Here is a 12,500-nt window from a genome sequence, read left to right as displayed (position 1 = left end):
AGACAGAGAGATGATAGTCAAAAGAATAGATCACACCAAAATTAAGGAGGCAAAACAAGAACTAAAAAATATATATATTCTGATCGTAATGGCGTCAATGATTTATAAAGAATTTTTGTCCGTGATATCAAGGAAAATTAGTCTTACACAAAATGTATCCTAAGTGCCACCCGATGATTTAATTCAGTTCCGGGTCTTCTTCTCAATGCAAGGAAGAACCTGCAACGGCCAGAAATTCTGACGCAAACGAAAAGAAGAAAAAACAAAAGTGTCATTAAAGACGGACTTCACCAGTCAAGTCCCGCTTGACAAGGAGGGAGAGAAAGCCGAGGGAGAAGCTTTGTTTCGTATGAAAAGCTACAAACTTTCGTATTACAGGCGAGAAAACAAAATCGCCCTTACTGCTTCGAGGGCTAAAACGAAAAAAAAAAAAAAAAAAATAGATTTGCTTGACATCGCCGCGGGTCCAAAAAAAGGCCTTCCTGGTACTCAAAAAAGATGAAGAAAACTAAAAAAAAAAAAAAAAAAAAAAAATCCTTCCTGGTACTGGAAAAAGCTGAAGGAAAACAATAATGATAATGATAAAATATCCTTCCAGGCACTGGAAAAGCTAAAGGAAACTTAAAAAATACATATAAATAGATAAAAATTCTTCCTATTACTAGAAAAAGCTGAAGAAAACTAAAATAAAAAAGGAAATAAATATCTTTCCTGGTACTGGAAAAAGCTGAAAAAAATAGAATAAAAGAATAGAAAAAAATCCTTCCCGATACTGGAAGAAGCTGAAGGAAACTAGAATAAAAAATGGAAAAAATATCCTTCCTTTTACTGAAAAAGTTAAATGAAACTAAAAATAAATAAATAAAAGCAAAAGAATATCCTTCCTGGTACTGGAAAAAGCTGAAAGAAACTATAATAAAATAGGAAAAAAAATCCTGGTATTAGAAATAGCCGAAGAAAAATCAAACAAAAAATATGTATATAAATATATCCTTCCTGGTACTGGAAAAAAATAGAGGAAACAAAAATAATAACAATAAATAGCTACATACATATACCAACGGCTTTTTTTCCCTTACAAGGGAGGTAGCCAAAAAACAAAGGCACAAAATCCACTCCCACCCATTTCATCCCCACATACTCCACTCCCATTCATCCCCCTCCCTCCCTCCCTCTTATCTTGGCTCCTCCTGGATGACGGGTCATCCCTGCATCTCGCCCACTGCCCTGGGTCAGAAGTAATGTAGCAAGACACAGCACATCCACAGCAAGGCCGCTTCATTTAATCGGCGAACCCCCCTCTCCGTCCCCTCATGCAGAAAAAGAGAAGACGGGGAGAAATCTCTTCGGGCTGCGTCAAAAATATCACTCATACTCCCTCATCCAAATCCCCCACCCACTCCCTTCCATGCATCTTAACATCATCCATACACAACCATTCTCCACTCACCCCTATCTTCTGTCTTCTCCCTTCCTTCCTCAACAGACATTCCCCTCTTTCCCAATGTCCCTTTTGCCCCATCCATCTCATCCTTGGTCGCCCCCTCATGTTCACTCCTTCCACCTCTGCCTTTCACATATCTTGTAATAATATTTTTCATTCATTCTTTCCATGTGTTCAATTCATCCTAATACTCTTTCATCAACCCTATCTCCCAACTCCCTTTCCACCCCCGCTCTCAACCTCACCTCCTCGTTTCTCACACTATCCATCCTAGTAACCTCTACCATACTTCTCAGGTACCTCATCTCAAACACATTCAAACTCCTCTCTTCCTGTTTTATGCTCCATGTTTCTGCCCCCTACATTGCTGTCAGCACAGTAGAAAAAGAAAAAGGACTTTCTGGTACTAGAAAAATCTGAAGGAAACTAAAATAGAAAAAAGCTTCCCTGAGACTGGAAAAAGCTGAAAGAAACTAAAATGGAAAAATTAAAAAAGCCCTTCCCTGTGTTGAAAAAAGCTGATGCAAGATAAAACAAAAAAATAAAAAAAAAAGGAAAAAATCTTCCTGTTTTTGGAAAAAGATGAAAACAACTCAAAACAGATACTCCTTCCTATAAAACCCTTTCTGGTAATACAAAAAATAAATAAACCTAAAAAAAAAATCCTGGTACTGGAAAAATATGAGGGAAAAAATGTTTGACAGGCTCCAGTTCAAAAAGAAGAGGGCTTCCAGGTGTTGGGAAGAGATAAAGGAGGCTTAAAAAAATCAACTCAAAAAAGTAAATAATGTATAGGTATGTTTGACAGGTAACAAAACAAAGTAGCGCCTTCTTGTTGTTGAACGAATCTAAAGAATAAGAGTGAAAATATACCAGCTTACAAGTGAAATATGAGAGAAAAATTTAAAACCGTTCTGTTCCCCCTCTCGATCTTTTCCTGTCCTTCTCTATTCGTCCCTAATCTACCTACCTCCCTCCCTTCCTCTCCCTCTCGCTCTCCCTCTCCCTCTCCCTCTCTCTCTAGCTCTCTCTCCAGGTAAGGTTACTGTCGAGGAATGGATCCAGAAATCGTGTCTGTTCTGCCGCTGGGAGGGGGAAGGTTCCTAGTATTGATGGAGTATTAATCAATCGATTGATTGATTGATGAAGCGTCTTTACGGTGACTGATTCCGAGGTAGAGAAACGAAATCCATATTCTTCTGTGCACTTGTGCACTCGAGTTTCGGCATTTTGAAAAAGGAGTTTGGTATGAGCAAGATAGGTTCCGCGGCAGAAGAGGACTAGATAACCTACATATATTTTGGCGTTTTCCAGTTCCACCTTTTAAGAGAGGAAGGACCTTTTAGTGTATGTGCATTTTTTGGGGGGGTTGTTGTTAATACATGTATTTTGGGGGGGGGTTAGTTGTGTTTCCGTTTGTTATGGTGAAACGGAGAATAGTAAGAAGATTTCGTTAGAGGATTCCTTCTTAGATATATGACAAGGAAGGATTGTTCCTATACGAAGTCAGGTTTCATGGGAGACGTCTTGGGGTATGAAGGTGGGTTAAAACTTCCTGGAATCCTATAAGACAGAGTTTCTGTAGGATCTATCGTTTCCAGTTTATCATAGGATTCCTTCTTAGATATGTGACAAGGAAGGATTGTTCCTATACCAAGTCAGGTTTCAGGGGAGACGTCTTGGGGTATGAAGGTGGGTCAAAACTTCCTGGAATCCTATAAGACAGAGTTTCTGTAGGATCTATCGTTTCCAGTTTATCATAGGATTCCTTCTTAGATATGTGACAAGGAAGGATTGTTCCTATACGAAGTCAGGTTTCAGGGGAGACGTATTGGGGTATGAAGGTGGGTCAAAACTTCCTGGAATCCTATAAGACAGAGTTTCTGTAGGATCTATCGTTTCCAGTTTATCATAGGATTCCTTCTTAGATATGTGACAAGGAAGGATTGTTCCTATACCAAGTCAGGTTTCATGGGAGACGTCTTGGGGTATGAAGGTGGGTCAAAACTTCCTGGAATCCTATAAGACAGAGTTTCTGTAGGATCTATCGTTTCCAGTTTATCATATACTTTTTCCAGATGAATTTGATGCTGTCTGTTGACGAATACAGAGCGGACTGTCGTTCCTGTTTGTACCAGGATATCTGTAGTGCTGCGACCTCTTCGGAATCCTGTTTGAAGGGATGACATGAAAGAAAAGTTTCTCAGTTGCTATGAAGATCAGAATGAGACCGTTTTCCTAGGACTTTGTAGAGGCAGTCTGTTAGGCCTCGTTTACACAGGGAAAGTTGGGGGACAAGTCAAGTGCACAAGTTACTTGAACTGGAAAGGAAAGCAAATACATGTTCACACAGGCCACTTGTCTCTGACTTGGCCTGTGTGAACATGCACTTGCTCGCTTTCCTCTCCAGTTCAAGTAATTTGTACACTTGACTTGCCTCTCAATTTGAGCCGTGTAAACGAAGCTTAAGGAAAATTGGGTGGTACCAGTATGGGAAGGTTTGCTTTTTCTTGGTGTGGAGAAGAGGACGATAAGAGGTGCCAGGGCGGATGTTGTCCGTCCACATTTGGTTGATGAAGTTTAAGCCTGGTTTAGACGGGGCAAGCTGAGAGGGAAGTCAAGTTATACGAACTGGAGAGGAAAACGAGCAAGCGCATGTTCACACAGGCCACTTGCCAAGTCAGAGACAAGTGGCCCATGTGAACATCTGCTTGATCGCTTTCCTTTCCAGTATCGGGTGACTTTACAAAGGATTACAAAGGCGGAGCATGCCGACAGGAGACCTTTTGGTCCATATCTAGGTCGGATGCGAAAAAAATCATAATGATAATAAAATAATAAATAAAAACTATAACAATGTAAATAACAATTAAAATACATTGAAAAAAAGCATAGGTATAGTTAGATAATAAACAAACAGGTAAATAGTAAATAATAATAACTTGACATATAACTAATAATAAATGAAAATCGAACAGACAAATGATAACAAAACAAAAACAAATAATGTAAAATAAATTATAATCATTACAGCATCTTGCTTAGGCTTTAGTGTGAAGATGTTATGGTCAAGTGTAGGTGTAGTACCATGCCATAGTGCATATTGCCTAGACCTGGATCGGTTATTTCTACGGATAGAAAAGGAGGTGTTATATTCTGCCTCTGGTCTGTTGTAGTCTTGGGAGAAGTACGGTGCAGTCTGGTAGTGGCCGTGGTTCTAGGGACATGAGTTTGGGTTCGTGCGGTTTGTGAGTCTCGATACCAAGGAAGAGGTTTTTACTGTTTCTTTGGCCACTTGGGAAAGTGAGCATATGGTTTGGCCATTGATTTATGAGTGTATGTGGGGTTTTTTTCCTCTCTCCTCTTTCTTTTCTTTTTTCTTTCTTTTTCTTCTTTTTTCTTTCTTTCGTTCATTCGTTCTTTCTTTCATTCATTCTTTCTTTCATTTTTCTTTCATTCTGTCTTTCGTTCATTTTTCTTTCTTTCGTTCTTTCTTTCTGAGATAGGAGATTGGGAGGTGATTGTTGATACATAAGTTTGCCATGAGTTTCGGTGTGACACATTATTTCCTTATCCTTTTTTTGAGATTTTGGAGTTCTTCAGTATTGAGTGTATTCGAAAGCGGCGAAAGGCCATCTTCTTTGCTCTATGGGCGGTGGCACATCCTGGATCCCGCCGGAGGATTTTGTGTCATTGTGTGGATAGTGAGGTTTTTGGAACTTATAGGCGTCCCCCATATGACGCATGATTTGTAAGATAGGTCAATGTTACGTCAATTGGTGGGTAGTCTCCGACTTCTTTGTTGCTATATGATGCTGCTCGAAAGGCTACCAGTGTTGCAAACGTCAGAACCAATCAAGGTTGCGGGAGTGTTCTCCTTGATTTTAAGGAAACAGATTTTCTCGCGGATTGGCTAAAATGGATCTTCAGTACTCAACTTTAGCAATATATCAACACCAAAACAAAAGATAGAAAGTAGCTCGGAAGACCACTCGCACTTGGCGAGGTCCGGCTAAAGACTCCTTGTTCTAAAAACCCTTGATCGAAGCGACACTCAATAATCTATTGAGTCAGGTGTATATCATGATAACACAAGCCTACTATTCGACAACATCTGTAGTAGGGAGGCCATGACTGCCTTCTCATTCTAACATTGAATATATTTGCAATATATTTTCTATTCTTTAAGAGTTTGCCTTTGTCTTTTACTTTTATATCTGCATATGTTTTAAATTTTGGCGTTTTTTTGGGAGCTGTACTCCATACTTTTGTATAAAGTCTGAGTATATAGATACATTCAATTCAGTTCAATTCAATTTACTTTAGGTTAACACATTACGTGCTTGGTACACTCACAGATATTGCGTTATGTCATGATTCCTATGGGACCTAAAATAGGACAGAGACAGAGGAAGATGGCAAGGAGACTATGAAGAGTGTAAAAGGGTTATCACACTGGGCTAATTTTCCTGCAACCTCAGAATAATCGTCGGTACCACTCACTTCCAGAACTTTACCCACTATGGCAAAGTATTTTGTTTTCTTAACAAAAATACATAGAAAGTCATTTGATATGCTAAAGTAAAATTATTTCCCTCCAGCATATCAGATATCTTCCCGAAACCTGTGGACTGCAAATCTAATCTAACAGTCGGATGAATATAGCCCAATGTGATCAGGCCTTAAGGAGAGGTAGGATATAGTCACTATCTTAAAGGTCTGGTATTACTGACCATTCATAGTCTAAAAAGAGGTCAAGCGTACATAAAGACAGGTCAATGAACGTGTATGTTATTGTTTGAAAGTGAAAAGATGTAGGTTGGTTTGGGATCTTATGTGACAGAGAGTATATATATGTATATATATATATATATATATATATATATATATATATATATATATATATATAAATATACATATATATATATTGTATACATATATATATATATATATATATATATATATATATATACACACATATACATATATATATATATATATATACACATATACATATACATATATATATATATACACATATACATATACATATACATATACACATATACATACATATACATATACGTACATATACATATACATATATATATGCATATACATATATATACATATACATATACATATACATATACAATACATATACATATATATACACATATACATATACATATACATATACATATACATTATACTTATACATATACACAAGACAACCAAACTGTTCTCCGTTCTATCAATCAGTCCGTGTATATATCCATCCATCTATATTTCCATTTCTGCCTTTAGACCCGCCTCGCATCATTCCACGTTCCAATCTCGTTTTCTTCTTCAACGTGGGAACTCTCTCTTTCTCTCTCTCTCTCTCTCTCTCTCTCTATCTCTCTCTCTCTCTCTTATTTGAGTCTCTCCCCTCCCGATGTATTTCCTTCTGCGTTTCTTTCTGTTCGTCTTAGCTCTTGCAACTGGGAGCTGTAGTCTAGTGAATGAAGCAGAACTGGGAGAGAAACTACTAGGGAGGAGGAAAAAGAGAAAGGGAAAACAGCGAGAGGAGGAGGAGGAGGAGGAGGAGGAGGAGAAGGGAGAAGGCAGAGGAGGAGATGGAAAAGGGGAAGTTAGAGGAGGAGGAAGAATAGGGAGAGGAGGAGGTGGTGGAGGAAGAGAAGGAAAATGGGAAGATAGAGGAGGAGGAAGAATAGGGAGAGGAGGAGGAGGAGGATATGGAGGAGGAGAAGGAAAAGGGGAAGATAGAGGCGGAGGAAGAATAGGGAGAGGAGGAGGAGGAGGTGGAGGAGGAGGAGAAGGAAAAGGGGAAGATAGAGAGGGAGGAAGAATAGGGAGAGGAGGAGGAGGTGGAGGAGGAGAAGGAAAAGGGGAAGATAGAGGAAGAGGAGGAGAAGGAAAAGGGGAAGATAGAGGGGGAGGAAAATAGGGAGAGGAGGAGGAGGAGGTGGAGGAGGAGGTGGAGGAGGAGAAGGAAAAGGGGAAGATAGAGGAGGAAGAAGAATAGGGAGAGGAGGAGGAGGAAGTGGAGGAGGAGAAGGAAAAGGGGAAGATAGTGGAGGAGGAAGAATAGGGAGAGGAGGAGGAGAAGGAGGAGGAGAAGGAGGAGAAGGAGGTGGAGGAGGTTGAAGTAGACAGAGAAGGGGAGAGTGGATGAAAGTGGAGTGGGAGGAGGAGAAGGAATAATGGTGCTAGCAGAAGGAAGGTTAAAACATGAAGAACAGAATCATAAACAAGACCGACCAACACCATCTTGATGAAATCTTTATTCAAATCCAGTTAAAGGATGTAACTTCGATAGGTCGAACATGTAGGAAGTTAAATCAAATCATCGAACGACAAAAAAAAAAGCAACGCTTTACATAAGAACATAAGAATGGAGGGGACTGCAAGAGACCATAAGGCCTACACTAGGCAGTTTCATATCCATTACCACCCATCATCCTAATCCATAAAGTTGTCTAACCTTCTCTTAAAACAAATAATAGTTTCAGCGCTCACTAATCAAGGTTACTAAGTCTATTCCATTCGTTAACTACTCCTTTGGTAAACCAGTTCTTGCCTATTTCTTTCTTAAAATCCAAATTTGTCCAGCTTAAACAATTTACTACAGGCCCCTTCCTACTGTCTTAATATGATGACCTTGCCTGCATCACCCTTGTTAAAGCCAAACCCATTTGAATACCTCTATTAGATCACCCCGCCCTCTACGTCTTTCCAGAGACTGACCATTGATGAGCGAGATCGGGAGAAGCCAGACTCTCCCGTCAGTGGAAGGGAGGTGCACCACCGAGGAAGACCACTCGTTGAATCTTGGGTCACAACGTAACTCACTCACCTTCATGTCGAAGCTGTAGGCGTAAGAACCTTCTTTACAGAGGTCGACGTTCCCCCAGACACCTCGGTCGAGACCATCAGGAACTTCGAGAGTTTCCACGACCTTCCTCTGGTTCGCTTCGGCGACGACGTCGAAGTCACGAGCAGAAGCTCCTGGTGAAATATTTTGGTTTGAATAAGAATATATATTCAGAGAAGTGTTTCTCAAACTTTTCCAGATTGAGTACCATTTGGAGGTTTCATACCATTACCGCGTACCACCTAGTCCCAGAAAAACACATTTTGATCAGATACCAACTTATTTACAAATAGAACACACAAACGACCCAGCCTCAAGGAACACAATTTAATCATTAAACTTCAATACGAGGGATACAAAATAAAGACAAAATAAGTTATTACTTTCCTAAGTGATAAAACACACTATCACAGTAAGGAGCCAGGTGGAGAACTGGCTGTGGCAATGTGCCGCTACGCGTCGTATTTTGAGTTGTTAGCAACCAAGTTACCAACAAATGAAAATCCCACACAAACCAGAAAGTGCTCGCAAACCACTTGTAAAACCTTCGTGTACCACAGTTCGGAAGCCAATGGTCGAGTCCTATCAGCAGAAAGCGAGTTCATAATAAGGGGAAACTACATTAAATTCCCTGTTCAGAAAAAGAAAATGCAACCTCGTTAGGTAGCGCCGTCCTCGACACCTCTGACAGGGAAGCTCGTGACGCTAAACCAAACCAAACCGAATCCGTTTCAGAAAGGGGCCTAGATTGTTTTTCTTACAAACAAGCCCACCGGCTACGCCGGGGGCCTTGGCCTGCGGCGCTGCGCGCCCTGGGCTACGCCCCTTTTTTGGAAAATAAAATATCAAAATCATATTGCTTTTTATTTCTTGTCAACATCTAGCTGTTCTCGCAAGTCCTTCGAGTTCTTCTTCTTCGAGTTCTTCTTCTTCTTCTTCTTCTTCGAGTTCTTCGAGTTCTTCTTCGAGTTCTTCGAGTTCTTCTTCGAGTTCTTCGAGTTCTTCTTCGAGTTCTTCGAGTTCTTCTTCGAGTTCTTCTTCGAGTTCTTCGAGTTCTTCTTCGAGTTCTTCTTCGAGTTCTTCGAGTTCTTCTTCGAGTTCTTCGAGTTCTTCTTCGAGTTCTTCTTCTTCGAGTTCTCCTTCTTCTTCGAGTTCTTCTTCTTCGAGTTCTTCTTCGAGTTCTTCTCTTTCGAGTTCTTCGAGTTCTTCTTTTTCGAGTTCTTCGAGTTCTTCTTTTTCGAGTTCTTCTTTTTCGAGTTCTTCGAGTTCTTCTTTTTCGAGTTCTTCGAGTTCTTCGAGTTCTTCTTCGAGTTTTTCGATTTCTTCGAGTTCTACTTCTTCTTCTTCTTCTAGTTCTTCTTCTTCCTCTTCTTCGAGTTCTTCGAGTTCTTCTTCTTCGAGTTCTTCTTCTTCTTCTTCTTCTTCTTCTTCTTCTTCGAGTTCTTCCTCTTCTTCTTCTTCGATTTCCTTCGAGTTCTTCTTCACCGTAGTTGGCGGTGTTACCGATTTACCACCAAACGCGAAGGGTCAGTTTATTTTTTACTTATATAGATATGTGTACATTCAAAGGAAAAAACGCACACATTAGCTTAATGTACAAACTGAAACACCTGCACGCGCACACATAAACACACACATAATAGATTCGACTTCATCCCGTGCTCAGAAGCTGCCATTACTGACCCTCTTGCGCAAAGATTTGGGTGCGTGGAGTATATATGTAAGATCACAGCATTACCCACAGATCGGATTATACAAACTCTGAATTCTCATTCCAGAGGGTATGTCGATTACGAGTCCATCACGTGATCCAGGGATTATGGTAAGCTACAAACGCACGCACACTCTTTCTCTCTCTCTCTCTCTCTCTCTCTCTCTCTCTCTCTCTCTCTCTCTCTCACACACACACACACACACACACACACACACACACACACACACACACACACACACACACACCACACACACACACAAATACATACACGACCCGATGGCGCGGTTGGTAGAGTTCCCGGCTACCACTACGGAGGTTCGGGTTCGAATCCCGCTAAGGGATGAAATAAGTTAAGTATCACTGCGCTGCGAGTCGTTACTCCAACTCTCGTGGGCGAGGAGTTGTGTGTGTGTATGTGTGTGTGTGTGTGTGTGTGTGTGTGTGTGTGTGTGTGTGTGTGTGTGTGTGTGTGTGTGTGTGTGTGTGTGTGTGTGTGTATGTGTGTGTGTGTGTGTATGTGTGTGTGTGTGTGTGTGTGTGTGTGTGTGTGTGTGTGTGTGTGTGTGTGTGTGTGTGTGTGTGTGTGTGTGTGTGTGTGTGTGTGTGTGTGTGTGTGTGTGTGTGTGTGTGTATGTGTGTGTGTATGTCTGTGTGTATGTATGCGTGTGTGTGTGTGTGTGTGTGTGTGTGTGTGTGTGTGTGTGTGTGTGTGTGTGTGTGTGTGTGTCTGTGTGTATGTATGCGTGTGTGTGTGTGTGTGTGTGTGTGTGTGTGTGTGTGTGTGTGTGTGTGTGTGTGTGTGTGTGTGTGTGTGTGTGTGTCTGTGTGTATGTATGCGTGTGTGTGTGTGTGTGTGTGTGTGTGTGTGTGTGTGTGTGTGTGTGTGTGTGTGTGTGTGTGTGTGTGTGTGTGTGCGTGTGTGTGTGTGTGTAAGGTCACAACATTACCCATAGATCGGTAATAGTTTTCGATCACGAGTCCAACGTGTGATCCAAGACCGTGGTGAATCACAAACACACACACACGCACATGCACACACACACAAACACACACATACACAAACACACACACATGCATATACGCACACATACACACACACAAACACATACATACACAAACACACACACATGCACATACACATGCACATACACACACACTTATACACACATACACACGTATATGCATATATATTCTCAACGCTGGTTCTTCTCCCTTAACAGGGCAGCCTCCGCTATTCCTAGACCAATATCTTCGCTCTTTCATTAGTCTCTAGCAATGGAAACAATAGAATTACTCTTGGGCAGGAGTGAAACCTATCAAACACTTGTTTTTCATACACACACACACACACACACACACACACACACACACACACACACACACACACACACACACACACACACACACACATATATATATATATATATATATATATATATATATATACACGCACATACGCACATACACATATCTACTGTATATACACATCTTACATAACAGTGTGGAGATGACTTGCTGAGACGAGATTACCCAAACGAATCGATGGAGTGTTCCTCTTGATCCGGGATCAAACTAAACAAATATCTTTGCCGAGGACACTTTTACCCTTTTGTGACAGAACAACTGACGTTCATGACATCGAAGAACAGAAATCGTGTCCTCGTCTTCGTTGACCTGGGGTCAGTCGTCGACCTTTCCCGAGGTCACGTGACAGGGGGCAACATGATTAATTGAGTTCCCGTCTTCGCAGTTCGAGTGCCTTGCCTCTCGACGAAATCTAACGTCGCCAATCAAATCAGAATATGTAAAGGCTGTCAGTGTTCTGAAAGAGAGTTACCGAGTGAGGCTTAACCTCTGAACGTTAAGGGTAAACCATCAAACTGAATCGAATTGTCTGGCATGAACGAGAACAAAATTTACATAAAGAGGGCCTTTAGTTTTAAAACTTTAACGTTATCAGCAATCCCTATGTATAGACACGGTAAAGGAAACATGGACTGGAGGTGAAAGTCGTTAGACGAAACGTCAGGAATAAAAGCTTCACCTCCAGTCCATGTTTCCTTTACCGTGTCTATACAACTTGTTCACATGGATTTTCAGCAATCCCTATGTCCCATTAGCTACCTTCTAAGACTTTATCCCTTGGTTGAGTTTTCCGTCTCTTGTGATTTCCAAAAAGATATGACCCTCGATGACCCTTGTAGAGGAGGAAGAAGTTTGGATGAATGGAGAACTCATGTCTGGGGCAGTTCGACTGATCCTGCCAAGAATTACTCACTGGGATGGGGAGGGTGACTGCATAGAACAGCGTTTCTCAACCTTTTTACCCTTGCGTAACCTTTAGAATAGATTGCATGTCTCAAGGAACCCCTGCGCAAAAAAAAAAAAAAAAAAAAAAAACATATACCATATCTTCATCTTATTTTCATCGTAATAATAGGTTAGATAGGATGATGTCTATATTA

General features: G+C 40.9%; 1 protein-coding gene across 1 annotated transcript in view; it reads right to left on the bottom strand.

Annotated features, from left to right (window-relative positions):
• Nucleotides 1-12,500, bottom strand: part of LOC143025662 (vitelline membrane outer layer protein 1-like) — a 28,832-nt gene that overhangs the window by 14,828 nt on the left and 1,504 nt on the right. The window contains exon 2 of the mRNA XM_076185662.1: nt 8,304-8,455. Within this exon, the coding sequence (XP_076041777.1) occupies nt 8,304-8,455 (152 nt within the window). The remainder of the gene's footprint in view (nt 1-8,303; nt 8,456-12,500) is intronic.

The sequence above is a fragment of the Oratosquilla oratoria genome, chromosome 5 (genome assembly GCF_046742065.1).
Source record: "Oratosquilla oratoria isolate Oo_2021 chromosome 5, ASM4674206v1, whole genome shotgun sequence".
NCBI lineage: Eukaryota > Metazoa > Arthropoda > Malacostraca > Stomatopoda > Squillidae > Oratosquilla > Oratosquilla oratoria.
Note: the sequence above shows the minus strand (reverse complement) of the source record. Positions and strands in the feature narration are given on the sequence as shown.